We start from the raw sequence: 22,003 nt of genomic DNA on the forward strand, positions 1-22,003 counted from the left end.
TGGGTGTTGGGAATTGAACCTGGGTCCTTTGGAAGAGCAGTCAGGTCTCTTGACCGTTGAGCCATCTCTCCAGCTCAGGTGCTGGGGATTCTAACTCAGGTCCTCATGCTTGTATAGCAAGTGCTCTTCTGAGCTATCTTTCCAGCCCGTTTTTTCTTTTCTTTTGTATATATATGGTGTGTGTGTGTGTGTGTGTGTGTGTGTGTGTGTGTGTGTGTGTGTGTGTGTTTCAAGACAGGGTTTCTCTGTGTAGTTTTGCTGCCTGTCCTGGATCTCGCTCTGTAGACCAGACTGGCCTCACAGAGATCCGCCTGGCTCTGCCTCCTGAGTGCTGGGATTAAAGGTGTGCGCCGCCCGACTATTTTGTAATATATTTTTAATTGAATAGAATTACATTACTTTCCTCCCTTGCTTCCCACCAGCTTCTCCCAGGTACCCTTCCTCTGACCCCTCCTCTCACTTTCCCCAAATTAATAGCCTCTTTTTCTTTGATTATTATTGTTACATATATATGCATGCATGTATGTATGTATGTATGCATATGCTTGTGACTAGCTGGTACATCTGTATTTTCAGAACTTTAAATATTGGGAATCATAGATGACTGTTAAATCTTAACAAATTACATTTCTTTTCCCTAAAAGCACAGAAAGTATTCATTCCAGTTTTACATATCAGAATCTTACAGTTATGCAAGAGTTACAAGTGATCATAAATGTTATCTCTGAGCCATCTCTCCAGCTCTGTTTTTTATTTTGTTTTTGTTTTTGTTTTTCTGAGACAGGGTTTCTCTGTATAGCTTTGCGCCTTTTCTGGATCTCGCTCAGTAGACCAGGCTGGCCTCGAACTCACAGAGATCCGCCTGGCTCTGCCTCCCGAGTGCTGGGATTAAAGGTGTGTGCCACCAGCGCCGGCTCCAGCTCTATTTTTTAATCAGAGAGAAGGAAAGAAAGAACAACTTGCAAGGCTGGAGAAGTGGTTCAGGGGAAATCACTTGTTGCCCAAGCATGAAGACCATAGTTTGAATCCCTAGCACCTGTTGGGGAGAAGATTCCTAAGCAATCTGGCTAGCTAGCCTAGTGAAACTGGCGAGCTATAGGTATAGCAGGTGACCCTGCCTCAGTATATCAGGTGGAGAGTAATATTGGAAGACACCCAAAATGCCTGTGGTCTCCACATTCATGACAACAGGCACATATGCATGCATACTAGCCACATGTACATATACATAAGGAAAAACCAAATCAAGCCCAACGTTTACTGTTGAAATAGCTTTTCATTTTCTTCAAACTATAAATAAATAATGGTAGTGCTATTGTCTGTCTACTTGAATTTTTGAATAGTTCAGTAAGTCCTTTTTTCCTTGAGTATAATGAATGGTTAATATGTTGCCATTGCTTGATTGTTGCCAGTAATTTTATAGTCAGCTTTCTGAAATCTACATTTGAGAGTTTATGATAGAATGACCATTGTCATTATGGATCTATAGGTTATTAGGTCTACAGCACCTATTGAATACCCAAACTCTCAAGTCCTTAAAATGAACTCAAATCCCGCATAAAAAGATGACATAGTTTTGGCATATCCTCAGGTCTTCCTGTAAACTTTAAATAAATTGTTGATTACCTCTTCGCCATCTTTCCTCCGGCCGGCCGGCAGCTCTCACCATGAAGGTCGAGCTGTGCAGTTTCAGCGGCTACAAGATCTACCCCGGACACGGGCGGCGCTACGCCAGGACCGACGGGAAGGTTTTCCAGTTTCTTAATGCAAAATGCGAGTCCGCATTCCTTTCCAAAAGGAATCCTCGGCAGATAAACTGGACTGTCCTCTACAGAAGAAAACACAAGAAGGGACAGTCGGAAGAAATTCAAAAGAAAAGAACCCGCCGTGCAGTCAAATTCCAGCGGGCTATCACTGGTGCGTCTCTTGCTGATATAATGGCCAAGAGGAATCAGAAACCAGAAGTTAGGAAAGCTCAGCGAGAACAGGCTATCAGGGCTGCCAAGGAAGCAAAAAAGGCTAAGCAAGCGTCCAAGAAGACAGCAATGGCTGCTGCCAAGGCCCCTACCAAAGCAGCACCTAAACAAAAGATTGTGAAGCCTGTGAAGGTCTCTGCTCCCCGAGTTGGTGGGAAACGCTAACTTGGTAGATCAGAGTTTTGAATAAAGATCAATCTTTTTAAAAAAAAAAAAAAAAAAAAAAAAAAAAAAAAAAAAAAAAAAAAATTGTTGATTACTTACAATCATTTGTAGGTTTTTGTAATACCTAATACAATGTGCATGTTGTATAGTTAATATACTATGACAAGGAAAAAGTTTGAACATGTTTATGTTAGATAAAAGTTTATTTTTCTATTATTTTCAATATATGGTTGTTTGAATCCTCACATGCACAACCCAGATTTTGAGGGCCTACTGTATAGCATTGCTATTATATACTCAGATTTGGAGCTAGGAAGCAACATATAATTTTAATTCAAAAATTTGAGACTGAATCATTTATTATTTATTACCAAGTTGTGGTGTGGACTTGATATTTGTAAGCTTGGTTACCACATGGACACATCCAAAGCAAGAAAAGCTCAGTTTGACAGTGTCAATGTGAAGTTCTTTAAAGCTGACTCCTATCCATGTAAATAATTCTTTCAAAATTGCTTTTGGTATCAAAAGGAGTAGTATGTTGGTTATTGCATAGTTTTTTAGAAGTTTTATATTAGTACCATTAATAATTTTGTTTCGTTTGTTTGTTTTGTTTTTTTGAGACAGGGTTTCTCTGTGTTGTTTTGGTGACTATTCTTGATCTCGCTCTGTAGACCAGACTGGCCTTGAACTCACAGAGATCTGCCTGGCTGTGCCTCTTTAGTGCTGGGATTAAAGGTGTGCGCCACCACCGCCGGCAGTACCATTAATAGTTATAAGCCACTTTTTCCTGTCAAATATTAGATGTAGTGGTTGCAGAGACATTAGTTTTCTGTTATTTCTTCTGAAATACTATAGTGTTAAGAAGTGAGACAATATATACTTTCTTTCTTTCTTTCTTCTTCTTCTCCTTCTTCTTCTTCTTCTTCTTCTTCTTCTTCTTCTTCTTCTTCTCCTCCTCCTCCTCCTCCTCCTCCTCCTCCTCCTCCTCCTCCTCCTCCTCCTCCTCTTCCTCCTCCTTCTTCTTTTTTAAATTTTTTGAGACAGGGTTTCTCTGTGTAGCTTTGATTGTCCTTGAACTCACTCTAGAGATCAGGCTGGCCTGGAACTCACTGAAATCGACCTGCCTCTGCCTCCCAAGTGCTGGGATTAAAGGCATGCGCCACTACCACCCAGCAATATATGCTTTATTTTCATCAAGTTTGCCAAGGAGGATGCTTATAAATTCTAGTTATTTTCTTTTTGCATAGAAAGAGTAATTCAAAATTTCATTAATATATAATATACTTTTGTGATGCATTTTAATTACATGAGTTTGTTCTCATCTAAAGTTATGAACCTTATTATCCTTTCAGCAAGGATCTTGGATGAATTCTGAGAATTATAGGAAACATTTCATGATTGCCAACCTAAAATTAGGTACAAGGAATTAACTTTCTATTTGAAAATTGTGGGCTCAGTAGCATAGTGTAAACAATTAGAACCTCTTTCCATAGTCATTGATGGAGATGTATATCTGGCCGGGTGTGGTGATACCTTTAATTCCACACTCAGAAACCATAGACAACTGGGGCTATATAGTGAAACCCTGTCCCCATTTCCCCAAAAGTATATATCTATATTGACCTTTGTAACTTTATTCACAAAACTATGTAATTTGGAGTTGTATATAGATGATAGATGTTATCATAACTATTGGGCTTTCTTGACAAAGATCATAGTTGACAGTGAAATTAATGGGAAAGGGAAGTTTAGAATAAATAGTTTTTTTTTTATCATGTTGTAAAAGACTTCTCTTAAAAGTGAAATAGAAGGGAGGAAATAAATGTGTGTAAATTCCTGAATATTAAATACAGTTGCTTTAGTAAGTGCTGTGGTCTGAATGCTTGTGTCTGCTTTAAAATTCATTTGTTGAAACCTAAACCGCTGAGTGATGGCCTTAAGGGGCATAGTCTTTGGAAGGTGGTCAGATGGAGACAAGAGTTGTCACAAATAAGATTGATGCATTTTGAACTTCTGAGCTTCTTTCCTCCATCTGAGCCTCTTTCTCCCAAGAGCTGGATTATAGGTGTGGGCCCCTACACCTGATTTTAAAATGCTTTTTAAAGATTAAAATGCTAAATTAGGTGTAAATTTTATTATTAATTCTGTTCAATAGGTTAAGACACTGAAGACATCCTATTTTCGTATTTTGGTTGAATTTATGAAGGAATTTGGGCTACTAGATGCATTTTGACTCCTCTGCTGGAGGAGATTAAGGATACTTGGAAACATGTGATGTCCCTGAACTGATGAATGTTATGTTGCTGATAGCTTCAGAAGTTTATGAACCAAGAAGATGATACACTGTGTGTTTGGTTTGAGAAACTGCTGGAAGCTTATCAACCTAGGTTAAAGAGTCATTTTGTTATATTGTAGAAAATAGGAGAAGCTAATGAAGACTTAAGGACATTTTCTCAGTCATATTTTTAAAATTCTACTTTAGCATTTAAGCATATAGCAAATTTCCTGTGATTGTAAACTAAGTCATTTTTTTTTATTTATGTTCTTTTCTTACAGGCAGTTTTCAAAGACACAATTTTCCCCAGAAATTATTCTAGGTTAACTTTATAGTGGTATATTTGACATGTTTCAGAATGGGAGCTGTCACTCCTGTAGAAAAAAACTTATACAACTTGAATGTTTTTCCATCTGTGCCCTAAAGTTTGTTATTACTATTTCATTCATTGACAAAGTAACTTTGTTTTCTGACACAGAGATCCTATTCTGTATTTTTTCCTTCACATTTTTATACATTAAAAAGAATTCTGTAGTGGGAACAAGGAAACCAATTTTTTATGTAATTCAATTTTTTTTTTTTTTAAATGTAATTCAGGCAAGCTCAGGGGATGCTTGGGAACAGAAATAGAAGCAGATGGATACTGATGCTCTGTAAGGATGGCATGGCTCCTTTTGATTACAGATACTGGCGGTCTGTGAGGTGAAGATATGGAGCCACAATCCATTTACAGCCTCAACTAAACCATGTGTGCTGTGGTAAAGCCACGAACAACTTCATAATACATTGTGGAAGAGAGCTACTTTTAGTTTTATGGCACAGAGACCCACACATTCCAATCCTGTCAGCACTGTCTTTGGACATTGAGGCTAAATGCTATAGAAACTACTACACTTTGATTCCTGCTTTGAATTACAGATGATTTGCTCTGAAATGTAAACTAGAGTGTAATACTAGTGAACCATTTTTATACTTTTCAAAAACAAAAATGGGAGATTTATTTATTTATTTAAAGATTTGTTTTTAGTTTTAATGTGCATGGGTATTTTGCTTGTGTGCTTGTCTGTGTACCAATTGCATGTCTGTTGCTCTTGGAGGCCAAAGAGGGCATTGGGTCCCCTGGACCTTGGTTGACAGATGGTTATGAATCACCATGTGGGTGCTGAAGATTGAACCTGGGGCTTAATGAATGCTAGGCAGGTACTCTACCAACTGAGCTACATCCCCAGCCCTATTTTATTTTATGTGTTTGAGTGTTTTGCCTGCATCTATCTGTACACTACAAGCTAGAAGAAAGTGTCAGATATCCTCAGACTGAAGTTAAAGACAGTTATGAGCAGCTATTTGGGGGCTTAAACTGAACCTGGGTCCTCTGCAAGAGCAGCCAGTGCTCTTAACTTCTGAGCCATTTCTCACCTCTCATCACCAACCCATTTTAAGTGGATTCTGGGGATCAGAACTCAGGTCCTCATGCTTGAGGACCTTACTTTACCAACTAAGTCATCTTCATAGACCTAATAGCTTTCTTTATAAATGAATTTTTTTTATTTTATTTTGAGATTGTGCTTTTGCTTTCTTTTTTTTTTTCTTTTTTTCTTTTTTTTTTTTTTTGGTTTTTCGAGACAGGGTTTCTCTGTGTAGCTTTGCGCCTCTTTTGCTCTTTCTATAAAAACCTCTGACAAGCCAGGCAGTGGTGGTGTACACCTTTAATTCCAACACTCGGGAGGCAGAGACAGGCAGATCTCTGTGAGTTCGAGGCCAGCCTGGTCTACAGAGCGAGATCCAGGACAGGCACCAAAACTACAGGGAGAAACCCTGTCTCGAAAAACCAAAACCAAAACCAAAACAAACAAAAAATCCCTCTGACAAAGGGCTAGAGAGATGACTCATCGGTTCAGAGCATTTGTTGCCTTTCCAGAGGACCCATACTCAATTCCTAGAACCTACATGGTGGTTTACAACGGTTGGAAGAATCTGACACCTGGCCTCCATAGGTACCAGGCACACACATGGTGCACAGACATCACAGACATACATGCACGCAAAACACAAATGTAAAATGAAAAATAAATAGTTCAAAAAAAACTGATAAAACTCTTTTTTTTTTTTTTTTTTTTTTTTTTTTTTTTTGGTTTTTCGAGACAGGGTTTCTCTGTGTAGCTTTGCGCCTTTCCTGGAACTCACTTGGTAGTCCAGGCTGGCCTCGAACTCACAGAGATCCGCCTGGCTCTGCCTCCCGAGTGCTGGGATTAAAGGCGTGCGCCACCACCGCCCGGCAAAACTCTTAACTATAGCTTTTTTCGTTCTTTTTTTTTAAAAGATTTATTTATTTATTATATATACAGTGTTCTGTCTGCACATATCCCCGCAGGCCAGAAGAGGGCACCAGATCTCATTACAGATGGCTGTGAGCCACCATGTGGGTGCTGGGAATTGAACTCAGGACCTTTGGAAGAGCAAGTAGTGCTCTTAACCTCTGAGCCATCTCTCCAGCCCTCGTTCTTTTTTTAATCTTTCATTTTCTTTCCTACAAATAGCATGTCTGTTCCCTTGTTAAGTAGTATACTTCATCGTGGAAGTCATTAACTTGTTTTATCTTCGAGACAGTGTGGCTGCGCCGTAATCTACTACTAGAGAAGCAGTTACCAGCCTGCTTCTCTAGCAGTGGCCTGGCCACTCAGGCCATAACCTGGCGGGAATTCTGTTTCCGAAGGCACTGGCCCTAGCTGCTGCTAAAGGTAGCTTTAACTTAATCTTTGTCATTCTATTTATAAATAAGACTTGAGATTCAAAGGCTGGAGTGAAAACCTGTGAGCTCAGAGAGGCTGAGTAACAACTAGCTAACCCTCTCTCCTTGCTGGCATCTCCAAAAGAGCCATGCTTCAGCTCTGCCAAACCTGAAAATGTGGCACCACTCCAAACACCTCCCTACTACTTCCTGTGCCTCTTTATCTCTCCCGGATGTCCTCTGATGCTCTATGATTACTTTTTGTCAATTAGTTGCTAACTCATCCTCCTAACCCAAGGTTAATTTTATTTAATCAATGCAAATGCAAACTTGGGATCCACAGTGTGATCTAATATCCCCCAACAATTAACTATGGGAAAAGATTCCTTTTTCATTAGTCCCTTAGAATATACCTAGAGCTGTAGAACACTGGTTTGTAAAAGGAAATTATATAAATTGTTCATGTACCTATGGAAAAAGAAAACCCAATTCAAATAATGATAATAGTTTATTAATATGAATATTTACTGTCTATATGTATGACAGATTATATATTTTAAAATTTTTATTTATTCATTTAATTTTTATGTGTGTTGGTATTTGACCTGTGTGTATGTCTGTGTGAGAGAGTTGGATCCATTGGATATAGAGTTACAGACAGTTGTGAGCTGCTATGTGGGTGCTGGGAATTGAAAACAGGTCTTAACCACTGAGCCATCTCTCCAGCCTCCAGATTACATTTTCAAAAGGTGACTATGACAATATCTCCCACCCTACAGGCTTCTTATATAATATGACTTTGACATTTCTCTCATGGTCCTTGAATCTGAACAGCATTGTGACTTAGCAGAGGTGACACTATTTTTTTTTAACTGGGATAACAGTGAAATGTATGCTGATTTAATTTTCATGCTCCTTTCTTATTTTAAAAATATTACTTTTATTATTTGTATATGTGTGGCATGTGTACATCTGAGTGCAGATGTGCTTATGTGTGTGTGCCTTCCTCCACCTTTTTTGAGAGAGAGTCTCTCATTGAACATACCTCAGGGTTCCTCTGTCTCCGTGCCTTACTTCTGCCCTAGTGCTGGGATTATAGATGTATGCTGTTATACTCAGCTTTTGAAGTGGGAACTGGGGAATTTTATTTAGGCCCTTACACCTGTGCAGCAAGCACTTTGCCTACTTTACATAAGCTTCTCAACTCCTTTCTTGAAGTAAGGCCTGTGTAAGCACAGAATCCTCTGCGTTAGCCTCCAGAGTACTGACTGAGATTATGGGTGTATTAACCCAGCTTCCTTCATTTCTTTTGCTTAATATTTTCTGTGCATTGTTTATTTTTTAAAACTTTGTTAAATTTCTTACCCTGATTTTCTCAATCCTGTTTCCTTTTGGTGAAACATATTCTCAAACAGAAACCCCATTGAATTTTCTTTCTTCTCTTCTGTTACCAGAAAATGAAAAAGATGTGAAGCAATGAATTGCTTACCGCTGTAGGCTTTCTTTTTCAAAATGTCAACTTTTTCTTTATAGAGTATATTGTGTCTCTATGAACATAAAATATTTTAATAGAACATTAAAATCAGATTTAGTTTTTTCAGTAGCTTCTAGATTTGAATCATTGAAAAATTTTACATGAGTTACACTTTCATCCTTTCTCCAGAATAATTAAAAAAAATAACTTCTTTAAAAGCCCAAACTAACCAAGCATATTTTTCAACCCTTCTAGATTTTCTTTTCAGTTCTCTGCTTATCCTTTTCTTTCTTGCAGTCCCACATTTCACCTCTCATCTTCTCCATCTATAATCCAAGCATTTCTCATGTCTTCCATCCTCTGTGCTGTTGATCATTCCATTCCTGCCTTTGGCCGTGCCTTCAGGTCTCTGTTTCTGTTTGTTTGTTTTTGACAGGATTTTGCTTCTTAGTCCTGGCTGGTCTCAAAACTTGCTTTCATCTTCCTGCCTCTGGTTCCCTAGCAACAGCTGAGATTACAGTTGTGCACCACCATGCCAGCCTTTTTCTATTTGTTTGTTTGTTGTTATTTTTTAATTTTTGTTGTGTGAATTGCCTTTTTCCAAGATTCCTTCATGTTACTTTCTTCATCTGTATTCCCTTCGCCCTTTTTGTTTGTTTTGTCCCTTATTACTTTGTATAAACTTGTGTCAGGTTGTCATGTATTTGAACTCCCCTGCCCTCCCTCTATCTAGTAGGTATGTCCAACCCACTGCCCAGGATAGCTGTGAGTGAAGCCATCACAAATTTGTAAATTTACTGTAAAATTACGTGTTCTTGTGGGGAAAAATGCTTTTGGTAACTCTATTGCACAATTCTTGAGTGTGAACTTTGTAGATGACCACATTGTGTTGCAATGGCAAAAGGTTGGACACACCTGCTAAGGAGTTCAATGTTTTGGTGGAGGGGTGTTGGGCATCAGTTCTCTAAATACTCATCAGGTGGTTGTAGTTGTGTGGCAGGTAAGAACTATTGAAATGGTAGTGATCATTTCACAATGTATGCATGTTTGAAGAAAAGGGGAACTACTAGAATAAAAGTATTAACAGTGGCTAACTTGGAATAAGACTCAGATTATTGACACTTTAAAAACTAGGATCAGACTTTTATCTTTGTAGCGCCCATAGCATCCAGCATACTCTTGGCGTTATGATTTGACAAATGCAGTTGCCTATTTATTTATTTTTGTGATAGTTTATGTAGCTGTGTTGGTTACTCTGAATGTACTTAGTTTACTTTATTATCTGTCTGTCTGTCTGTCTATCTATCTATCTATCTATCTTTTGTTTTGGGGTTTCACTCTAGCTTAGGATGGCTTTGAACTTCTGATCCCTTTGCTTGTATATTCCCAGTGCTGGGATGACAGATATGCACCACCATGCCTGGCTTGGATAACTTTTGTAGCAGAAATTACTAGACAATAAAACTGTGAAGTACCCCTTAAAAAAAAAAACAAAAAAGCCAACATGGTCTTACTATGTAGCCCTGGCTGTCCTTTAACTCATTATGTAGACTAGGCTAGCCTCAGACTTGTGAGCATTTGAGTACTGAGACTACAGTGTATACCACCACACCCAGCTATGTATTTTTAAGAGAAATAAGTACCCTCTAAGGAAGTCTTGGATTAAGTGAAGTCTTCACCAGTCCTTGATTAATGAATTAACTATAAGAAGCCCTATTCTTCACTCTCCTATTATAAGGTACTCTTTATAAGATGTGTGTATATTGGCTTCTAAATGACTTTAGTCTAACTATGTAGATAACTGTACTAAACATAGAAAATAGATGTGCTTTATGCTTTGAGCAATACTAGGTCTAGATTAACCTGTAGCTAGCTAGTAAATGTGGCAGAATTATCAGATTAATCTTTGATATTTGGTGTCATTCCCTCCCCCCCCCTTTTTTTTTTAAGTAGAGTGGAGGCCCAATTACATACTAAGTATATGTTCTATCCCTGAGCCTCTCATCCAACCAGAACTTTTGGTCTGTGTGTGGAATTTTGCTATATAGCCCAGGCTGGTCTCTAACTCCAGATCTTCTTACCTTGGCCTCCCAAATGCTGTGAATAAAGGCATTTGCTACCATGTCTAGTTTGAGCCTTTAATCTTTTTTGTTTGCTTATTTTGTTTCTTTGTTTGAGACAGTCTCTCTGTGTAGCCCTGGCTGTCCTGGAACTCACTCTGTAGATGAGGCTAGCCTCAAAGATCTGCCGGCCTCTGCCTCCAGACTGTTGGGAGTGTAAACTACCAGGACAGGCTGGGCCTTTAATCTTTTTAAAACCAGTGACCCCTGGCTTGCTTCTTTAATGCAGTGTTAATTGCTTGTGAAGGTTTTTGTTTGTTTGTTTGTTTGTCTTATTATGGTGCTGGAAACTGAACCCAGTGCCTTTGCGTGTCCTAGATAGGTACTCTACCGTTGAGCCATACTTGCTTGTAAAATTTATTTTTTGTAGAGAGATTGCATTTACTATTTTATGGACTGTTAGTATGCGTATAGTGTTGTGGATGCTCAGTGATGTGACTTAACTGTCTTTAGACAACACCCATGTTCAAATCTAAAGCAATGATGAATACATTTTTTTTTCCCAACAGATGACAGTTTTCTTTGTGTGTGTATACCTGCAAGGAGGCCAGAGGAAAACATAGGGTTCCTGTTCTGTCACTTTGTGCCGCCTTGTTTTTTAGAGACAGGGTCTCTCATTGACCCTGGAGCTATGCTAGCAACCAGCAAGCCTGTCACCTACCCCGCCTACCTTGGTGCTGGGAATACGAGTGCATGCGTGGTTGTACCTGGCTTTTTATATGGGTGCTGCAGAATCAAACTGAGTTCCTCTTGCTTGTGCAACAAGTGCTTTTATTCACTGAGCCAACCTGACAGTTTTCTCTCTCTCTTTTTAAAGTGAGTTTTTGTTGATTGTTAGTATTGTTTGTATGTATAATGTATATGTATAGGGTGCAGGGATTGTGCACATGTGCCATTTGCACATGGAGGTCAGAGAACAACTTTGTGGAATTGATTCTTTTTCTTCTATCATGTGGATCTGGGCATTGAACTCAGGTCATCAGGCTTGGTGGCAAATGCTGAGCTATTTCACTGGACCCTGGCAGCTCTCTCTGTCTCTGTCTCTGTCTCTCTGTTGTTGATTTTCAAGACAGAGTTTCTTAGTGTAACAGCTCTGGCTGTCCTGGAACTTACTTTGTAGACCAGGCTGACCTCAAATTGACAGAGATCTACCTGCTTCTGCCTCCTGAGTGCTGGGACTAAAGGTGTGTGCCATCACACCCAGCTGGCAGTTCTCTTTTGATAGTCCTCCTTTTGCTCTTTCTTTTTCCTTTCCTTCATTTCAGTGTTTGTTTTGGGATACTGCTGGGGATCCAACCTAGAGCCTTGTGCATGCTAGGCGGGAGCTATTACTGACTTAAATTCTGAATTCCAAGTCTTAAAATTACCTTCCCAGCCCTGCAGTGAACATTTGTTTGTTGAGACAGGGTCTTGCTTGTCTCTCTGTCTCTCTGTCTGTCTCTCTCTCCCCCTCTCTCCCTCTCTCCCTCTCTTCCTCTCTCTCCCTCTCTCCCTCTCTCCCCCTCTCCCTCTCCTTGAGACGGGGTTTCTCTGTGTAGCTTTGGAGCCTGTCCTGGGTCTCTCTGTAGACCAGGCTGCCCTTGAATTCACAGAGATCCGCCTGCCTCTGCCTTCTGAGTGCTGGGATTAAAGGTATGTGCTACCATACCTGGCAAACCAATGAACATTTTATGCACTTTCTGTCTACTGATTGATTAAATGTTGGTGTAATATTTTGAGTAAATACTTTTTTTTTTTTTGGTTTTTCGAGACAGGGTTTCTCCGTGTAGCTTTGCACCTTTCCTGGAACTCACTTGGTAGTCCAGGCTGGCCTCGAACTCACAGAGATCCGCCTGGCTCTGCCTCCCGAGTGCTGGGATTAAAGGCGTGCACCACCACCACCACCACCACCACCACCACCACCACCACCACCACCACCACCACCACCACCACCACCGCCCCCCGGCCTTTTTTTGTTTTTAATAAATTTGGACCTATGGCCACATTTTAATGTCTAAAATATTTTCAGTCTGTACAATAACTTTGATCTTTTTGTTGATGGACATTGTTTACTTATTATAAACACTTTAAAAGGTTTCCTCCATTATTAGTTAATAAATTTATTGATCATCAGTTTTATGTCATCATTTCATAGTGATTGAACCCTTAGGGGATTTAACCCAGGGCCTTGAGAATGCTGTAGTCCTACCCCAAACATGCTGAACAAAATGAATAGTTTTTCAACTAATTTGTAACCAACAGTGGAGCTTGCCATGTTATATTCTAACCGTCAATTTCCTTTGTTTCCACTAGAGCAGAAGCAGCTTAATTTGTTGGTAAAGCCATTAATGAGTTGTATATCTTGAAGAAATATTAATAGTTGTAGTAGAAAAGTTTTCTCTCTAATTGCTATAATTAATGACATGAGCTTTGTTTTGTGTTCTGTTTTCACATTTAAAAACGAAGTACTTAGTTGGTATATTGTAGGTATTAGTAAGTCCAATTTCTAATGAGCTCTGTTGGAATTTATCATATTTTTTTTCTTTTTTAATCATTGCCCTACATGTTGTTGAACCTGGAACCCTCCCTGCATATGATAAACATTTATTGAGTGATTAGCTGTGTGCCAAGCCCTTTTCATCTTTATCTTGCTGGCCCTTTATACCTTGTGACTGCTTATCAGGAACTTTTCTGGCCTTTGGAGACCATATTTTTTGGTTCACTGTACTTTTCATTACCAATTTTCTTCACCATTCTTTTCCTCTATTTTCTCCCTTCTTAGACATTGTAAACTTTGGTTTCTTTCAGTTTTATGCTTTTTATCTCTATACTGAGGACTCCCAACAAACCTTTCTGAGCTTTAAACTCAAGAAATTGAAAAGCAAGTGTAATTTCCCCGAAGTTTGCACAGGTCTTTAATAGAGCTGACTTTTACTTTGACTTACTCCTTTTGCCTCCCTCCAAGTTTCCAAGGGTAGATCCTTTGTGTTGCTTTAGTCTGCTCTTCTCAGAACGGACCCAGGTCTGCTGACTTTTCTGTCTGGGCGGAGGTTTGCTTTTTGCTCCCAGGTTCTGTCCTCTGCACTTGGTGCCTTGTTTCTGATTGGCCTAGAGTGTGTCTGAGTTGTGGTTGATTGTATTCCTCCCTCTTGGGTGTCAGAGTAGAGTAACTGTGACTTGATCTTCACAGGTGGAGGCTTATCTCCGCCCCCACACACCTTTTTTTTTTTTTAACCTCATTTTGCTATAGTGGCATAAGATATAACTCCATACTTTGAAGTAAAGCCTTCTTTCTGTTTGGCATGTTCTTGACCCTTTTACATGGCTTCACCTTTAAAAATTAATGTAGGGGACTGGAGAGATGGCTCAGAGGTTAAGAGCACTGGCTGTTCTTCCAGAGGTCCTGAGTTCAATTTCCAGCAACCACATGGTGGCTCACAACCATCTGTAATGAGATCTGGCGCCCTCTTCTGGCCTGAAGGGATACATGCAGGCAGAACATTGTATAAATAATAAATAAATAAGTCATAAAAAATAAAAAAATAAAAATTAATGTAATTCTCTTCTGCATCCAGAAGTCTTTGTTTCTTCCAGCATGAACCAAAGCAACCATTTTGTGCCTGTCATTGGGATTATTATATTGCACACTTAATATTGAAGAGTATTCATTTCTCTTTAATTAATTAATTTTGTTAATTAACTACTGTTTGTGTGTGCCTTAATTTTTTGTCAACTTGACACAGCTAGGATTGTCTGGGAAGAGGAAAATTCAGTTGAGAAAATGCTTCCGTTAGATTGGCCTGTGGGCAAACCTGTAGGGAATTTTCTTGATTAATGATTGATTTGGAGGGCCTAGCAAACTGTGTGGGTGACGTTATCCTGGGCAGATGAGCCTGAGTTATATATATATAAAAAATTAGACTGAGTAACCCATGGGGGCAAGCCAGTAAGTCGAGCTCCCCCATGATCTCTGCCTCTGTCCTGCCTCCAGGTTCCTGCCAAACAAAAACAGTGCCTGTGTATGCCGTGTGTTGACATGTATCTTGTGTCACGGTCGGAGAACAACGCTGTGGAGTTGGTTCTCTACTTCTACCTTTATTTGCATTATTAGAGAGATCAGACTAAGGTTACCAGGCTTTTGCAGCAGGCGCCTTTGCCCACTGAGCATCTCACCAGCCCTTTTGTCTTTTTAGACAGGTTGTTGTATAAAGTGAAAGAAGTCTTAGATGCTGAAAGTAATGGGATGCATAATTTCAAAAATTATTTTTTTTGATATGTGTGTGTGTGTGTGAGAGAGAGAGAGAGAGAGAGACAGAGAGAGAGGTATATATATATATGTATAGGGGTGCTTACCTCTGTGTGTGCAAAGGCCAGAGGAGTGTGTCACATGCCCCTTTGTATTACTTCCTGCCTTATTCTTTTGCGTTAGGGTCTCACTGAACCAGGACATCAACTTTTTTTTCTGGCCAGCAAGCTCCAGTGATCCTCTTTTTCTGTCAACCCCAGTACTGACTGGAATATTACAAAAGTGTATGGGACCACACCTAGCTTATTGTATGGGTGCTGGGATCAGAACTTCCTCTTAATTGTGTAACAATGCTCTTAACTCTCTAGCCTGATTCTGAATATATATTCATTTTATTATAAACATATATCCATAATTAGATTTAAAATATTATGTGTGGTTTGTGCATGTTAGTATAGGTGCCCAAGGAGACCAAAGGTATTAGCTCTCCTTGGAGCTAGAATTACAGATAAGATTGTGAGTCACCTGACAGGCAAGAATCCAAACTTGGAGAGTATTCTCCCAAGATACATATGTACTCATGGTACAAATAATGTAATTTTGTTACAAAGGAAATGCATATGTTAATGCCAAAAGCATTGATGCCAGAATCTAATGCCATTTAGCTTACCTGTCTGTTTGAATCATATGCTACTTTTTGTTTTCCCTGGCCTGAAAATTTGTGTGCATATGTTAAAGTTTTGTCTTTTTATTTAAAATAAAAATTTAAGTGTATGGGTGTTTTGCCCGCATGTATGTTTGTGTGCCAAATTGGTGCAGTGCCTGAGCAGACCAGAGAAGGTGTCAGATCCCCTGGGATGGGAGTTACAGATGGTTGTGAGACACAGTACAGGTGCTGGGATAGAAGTGGAGTCTCCTTAAAGAGCATTAAGTACTGTTAACTGCTGAGCCATCTCTCTAGGCCCAGGGTTTTTATTGTTTGTTTGTTTGTTTGTTTGTTTGTTTTTTGAGACAGTTTCTTTGTGTAGCCCTGGCTGTCCTGGAACTTGTTTTATAGACCAGGCTGGCCTCGAACTCAGATATTTGGCTCTCTCTGTACTGGGATTAAAGGCGTGCACCACTTCTACCAGGCCAGACAGAGTTTCTCTGTGTAGCTCTAGCAGTCCTGAAACTCATTTTGTAGACCAGACTGCCTTCAAACTCAGAGATTCCTTTGCCTCTGGGATTAAAAGCATGTGCTGCCATTCCTGATCCATTTTTAAAAGTCATGGCCTAGAATTTGCCATGTAGCTCAGGTTGACCTCAGACTCCATTCTTCTCTGAGCCTCTAAATACTGGGAATATAGGTGTACGCCCTCATCCGACTGTGAGGAGCTATGTTTTGAAAGCCTTTTCCTTTCTGGTTTCTTACCATCCTCTGTTTCTGAATTGTAGTTACAGATGTAGAGCTGAAACGACTCAAAGATGCCTTCAAGAGGACCTGTGGACTCTCATATTACATGAGTCAGCACTGCTTCATCAGGGAAGTGCTCGGGGATGGAGTGCCTCCTAAAGTTGCTGAGGTAATCTTTATGGGGCTGCATTCCTCTTGTAGTTTCTACCAGTTTAAATTTCTTTTTCAAAGTTTTTTTTTTCAAATTATTTTAATTCTTTTTCTGTTATTAAATGTTTTCTTTTGAGACAGAGTCTGACATAGCTCAGACGGGCTTCCAACTTACTGTGTAGCTGAGGCTTGCTTTGAACTCCTTATCTGGGTTTATAGCTTTAAACTACCTTCCCTGTGTTCTTGTCTTTTTGCTTTTTAAAATTTTGCAGGAGTCTTCAATGAAAAGATTTCATCTTCCTCACAGTTATTTTTCTTGCTGAATAAGCAACAGGTTCTAGTTTAGATGTGTTGTATTCTTTTTGGTTTTTTGAGACAGGGTTTCTCTGTGTAGCTTTGCGCCTTTCCTGGATCTTACTCTGTAAACTAGGCTGGCCTCGAACTCACAGAGATCCTCCTGCCTCTGCCTCCCAAGTGCTGGGGTTAAAGGTGTGCTGCACCACCACCACCACCACCACCACCACCACCACCACCACCACCACCACCACCACCACCACCACCACACCCGCCCCCCAGATGTGTTGTATTCTTAAAGGTTGAATGGGAACACTAAAGAGTCACGGGTTTGCATTTTTGGTGCTTTTGCAACTGATATGTAATAATTATAGATTGTTTATATGATTTCCTCCTTATTTTAAATGTCATCTCTGATATTAATTTTTTATGTTGTATGTTTTATAAATTTTTTATTGAAAGGAGTTGAGTCTGTAAAATTAAATCTTGTAAGTGAAATAAGAGCTTATTGGAACTTACTTAAATTCTTATTTAAATTGTACCAAAATGTTTAAATAAAATATGCTAAGCTTGTAAGCATTCTTTTCCTTCTTCTCCTCCTTCTCCTCCTCCTCCTCCTCCTCCTCCTCCTCCTCCTCCTCTTCCTTCTTCTTCTTCCTTTTTGTTTGTTTTTTGAGACAGGGTTTCTCTGTGTAGCTTTGGAGCCTTTCCTGGAACTCACTCTGTAGCCCAGGCTGGTCTCCAATTCACAGAGATCCTCCTGCCTCTGCCTCCCACTGCTGGGATTAAAGGTGTGTGCCACCACCGCCTGGCTTAGCATTCTCTTTCTAAAAATAATGTTTATTATTTTGTAGTAACTACACAGATGTATTGTTATTCTAAGTATGACTAAGAGTAAAATTTATAAAACAATAAAAGTTATAGTAGGAATTTTAAGCTTGAGATGACATATGGAACCTTAATTCTCTGCTTTATTTTTTATTGTTTTTAGCAGTTTTTTTAGATTATTTTTTGTGTGTATGTGTGTTATGAGCATTTTGCCTGAATGTATGTATGGGCACCACATATATGCCTAGTGTCTGTGGAGGCTGGAAGAGTGTTCTTAACCATTGAGCCATCTTTCCAGCCCCTTTTCTTTAAAATAAACTTTATTTTAAAAAATAGCCCAGGATAGCCAGGGCTACACAGAAAAACCCTGGGGTGGGGGTGGGGGTGGGGGATTTTTTCAGATGGTGGTGTCACATGCCTTTAATCCTAGTACTTGGGAGGCAGAGGTCAAGGCCAGCCTGGTCTACAGAGCTAGTTCCAGGACAGCCAGGGCTACACAAAGAAACCCTGTCTCAACAAACAAACAAAACAAACAAACAGAAACAAAAACCATAAAAACAACCAAACAACAAAGAAAAAACAAACAACAAAAAAAATAAACAATTTACATCTGCTTTTAATTACTGTGTTGCATATCTTTGTCATTTATATAATAGATATTACATTTGTTTTTCTTTATGTATGTATTTTGATTGAGGATATATGTTGTTTTATAGCTCTTTACGTTTATTGTATAAAGTATATTTTCTTGTTCTGCCATTAGTTTAGATTTGTGGCAGCATTAGAATTTTCCCTGTCTGTTTATTGGGCTCTGTTTTAGCATGAGCTTCTATTCTTCATATTCTTGCTTTCCTTAATAAGTTTATCTTGAGTGCTGTTAGAGTACAAAAATGTTGAATTTAGCCGGGCGGTGGTGGCGCATGCCTTTAATCCCAGCACTCGGGAGGCAGAGCCAGGTGGATCTCTGTGAGTTCGAGGCCAGCCTGGTCTACAAAGCAAGTTCCAGGAAAGGCGCAAAGCTACACAAAGAAACCCTGTCTCGAAAAACAAACAAACAAACAAACAAACAAACAAATGTTGAATTTATAATTTTTCATTTCAAGATATAATAAACTATTTAATACTATGGTATGACCTGCCAATTAGAAAAGGGGACATAGCCAGGTATGGTGGTGCATGCTTTTAATCCTAGCACTAGAGAGGCAGAGGCAAGTGAATCTTTGTGACAAGGCCAGCCAGGCCTACACTGTGAGGCCCTGTCTCAAAAATTAATAAAATAATGAAGTGACTTAAACAGAGTTTATAGTAATTAATAGAAAATGCTTCTAAATTCAAAGGCTGTTCAGTCCCCCCCCCCCCCCCCCCCCACACACACAGCTCCTTTGCTTAAAGTCAGAACTGTCTCATGTTGCTAGAAAAAATTTAGGTCACAGTATTTTATGTCCTTGGATTATATATAAACATCTATCTGTATACATACCTAAAAGCAGATTCGTGTCTATTTTTTTTTTTCGAGACAGGGTTTCTCTGTGTAGCTTTGCGCCTTTTTCCTGGAACTCACTTGGTAGCCCAGGCTGGCCTCGAACTCACAGAGATCCGCCTGGCTCTGCCTCCCGAGTGCTGGGATTACAGGCGTGCGCCACCACCGCCCGGCTTTTTTTTGGGGGGGAGGAAAGGATTCATGTGTCTTCCACATCACAGTTCATCATCAAAGGAAGTTAGGACAAGGACCTCAAGCAGGTCAGGAACCTGGAGACAGGAGCTGATGGAGAGGCCATGGAGGAGTGCTGCTTACTGGCTTATTTATCATGGTCTTCTCAGCCTACTTTCTTACAGAACCCAGAACTCAGGATCACCAGCCCAGGGATGGTACCACCACCCTCCCATATCAATCACTAAGTAAGAAAATGCTTGCCTGCAGCCTGAGATTTTTTTGTTTGTTTGTTTGGTTTTTTGAGACAAGGTTTTTCTGTGTGTACTTTTGGTGCCTGTCCTGGATCTCGCTCTGTAGACCAGGTTGGCCTCAAGCTCACAGAGATCTTCCTGGCTCTGCCTCCCAAGTGCTGGGACTAGCCTGAGATCTTATTTCCTCATTTTCTCAGTTGAGGTTCCCTCCTCTCAGATAACTCTAGCTTGTGTCAGGTTCACATAAAAATTAGCCAGCACAGCCTTTAATCCCCACACTTGGAAGACAGATGCAGGCAGATTTCTTTGAATTCGACACCATCCTGGACAACATAGAAAGTTCTAGGCCAGCAAGGAAAAAAAAAGAAAGACATTTATGGGGCTAAAGAGGTGGCTCATTGTTAAGAGCACTGACAGCCTTTCTAGAGAATCCAGGTTTGATTTCCAGCACCAACATGAGGGTTCATAAGTGTCTGAAATCAACTCAGTTATCTGAGATGAGGGCACTCTTCTGACCTCCATGGTACCTTAATGCACAGAATATATCCAGACAAAACACCCATGTACATAAAAATAAATAAATCATTTTTTAACATTTTTGCAAAGTTGGAACATTTCTAGTTATTATCAAGTAGAGCTATGAAAAAAAGCCATCCAGTTAAAGTAGTTAATACTATGTTAATAATTGGCTATTACCATAAAAAATAAAGATAAATACATTTACAAAACTAAATGGAGCTGGAGAGATGGCTCAATGATTAAGAGCACTGACTGCTCTTCCAGAGGACCCAGCACCCACATGGCAGCTCACAAGTGTCTGTAATTCTAGTTCCAGGGGACTCAACACCCATGGCAAAACACCAGTGCACATAACAAGTAAAAAAAAAAAATTAATTAATTGGTTATTACAAGGCATGGTCACCATTAAAAGAGGAGTGCCCCCAGCTGCTAGCAGGTTTCAAATTAGGTGACTGGGAAATCTAAATTACTAGACTCAAGTTTGGCAGTAGATAGTATATTTATAGTGTAATATTTTGGGGCTCTTTATGTCTTTCTTTGATGAGACTCCATCTTTTTTTTAACTTTAAGAGTAATTGATTTCTTTGGGCATTTTTATGCTAGACTCTTTAAAGTTCTTGTCTAATACCTATAGTATCTGTGTCATCAGTTTGTTGGTACTATCGGTTATTTCCTAATTGGTTAAATATTTTTCTTGGTCCTTTTATGTTGAGGATTTTCGGATTACAGTCTAGATATTTGGAATGTTCAGAGATTCTGATTCTTGGAGATGTTACTGTGTGTTTTATCAGATCATGATGACCGTGACTCAGGATATAGCTTTGTACTTGCCAACTCCTGCTTGCTTACAATGTCAGTTACCTTTCCAAAGCCTGTGCAGTCCTATTTGGATTTATCCCACAGTGACTAGTCTTAGACTCAGTTTTAGTTCAGACCGGTTTGTCTTTTAGGGTTAGGCAGGCCCAGGGATTACAAAAAACACGTTTTTCTGATCCTTCCTCCCCTTAGTGTTTACATTAATTTCCTTTTCTCTGGAGCTCCTATTTCCAGTTCTGTCAGAGGTGGAGACTTATCGAGTCTGCTGTGCCACACACTTTTTGAATTTATCTGTATCCAAGGAGGAGATATAGGGACAAGGAAGACAGAGGACGTGAAGAAGAAACGGAAATTTATCTCATTCTCTTGGGACTGTAGTAGCTGTAATTAGAGCCTATGGTAGACTAAATAATATCTCCCAAAGATTTCCAGATCCTAGTTCCTGAAGTTGCATGTAGCATATGTCTGAAATTCTGGGACTCTTGGATGTTTGAGAGTTTCAAGTTTATCACTCTTACCCTATGTAAAAATTTTTTCTTTTTAGAATTAGAGAAACTCTTCCTTTAGCACCATTGCTAGATTCATGTAGTCATGTATTCTTGGTCATTTGCTTAAATGTCAGTTTGAGATATTCTTCAGATTACTTTGAAAATTTATTTTGTGGAAAAATTATTCTAATTCTAATAATACTGAAGATCTTTATTTACTATGTTTTGTGACAAGTGAAGCATTATAGTTGCCCTTGTGATTTAATCAAATAAAACTCTGTTGATAACAATGTTTTATACTGTCACAGAATTTATTAAATCTTGATTTTCTTCTTTCTCATGTTTACTTAATAGTTGAGTTATAGATAGTGTGTAGGTCAGTACAAGGCACTGAACATTCTGTCAGACCATGAGCTGGTATAGATTTAAAAAGAACTTAGCCTGAACTTTCCTGCCTTTTACTTTGGAAGGACAGGTCAAGGTAATAACTATTATGCACTGTAGTTTGCTTAATACTTGTTTAAATGGGACAGTTTTTTTTTTTTTTTACTGTATGACTCTTGCTTACTATGAATTTTACATTTAAGAAAATAGGAGTGTTGCTTAGTAATTAGAGCAGCTTGCCTTATGGCACTGAGAGAGAAGAT

The 22,003-nt window shown here is 39.3% G+C and overlaps 2 protein-coding genes across 3 annotated transcripts in view; both read left to right on the top strand.

The window, feature by feature from the left end:
* Positions 1–22,003, top strand: part of Usp32 (ubiquitin specific peptidase 32) — a 162,635-nt gene that overhangs the window by 17,901 nt on the left and 122,731 nt on the right. For both annotated transcript variants that reach the window (XM_052755777.1, XM_052755776.1), the window contains exon 2: positions 16,398–16,525. In XM_052755777.1, coding sequence (XP_052611737.1) covers positions 16,398–16,525 — 128 coding nt within the window. The remainder of the gene's footprint in view (positions 1–16,397; positions 16,526–22,003) is intronic.
* Positions 1,624–2,184, top strand: LOC128121272 (60S ribosomal protein L24). Its single transcript, XM_052755778.1, has one exon. The coding sequence runs from the start codon at positions 1,668–1,670 to the stop codon at positions 2,139–2,141; it is 474 nt and encodes a 157-aa protein (XP_052611738.1). The 5' UTR covers positions 1,624–1,667; the 3' UTR covers positions 2,142–2,184.

The sequence above is a fragment of the Peromyscus californicus genome, unplaced genomic scaffold (assembly GCF_007827085.1).
Source record: "Peromyscus californicus insignis strain IS unplaced genomic scaffold, ASM782708v3 Scaffold_3__1_contigs__length_106647218, whole genome shotgun sequence".
NCBI lineage: Eukaryota > Metazoa > Chordata > Mammalia > Rodentia > Cricetidae > Peromyscus > Peromyscus californicus.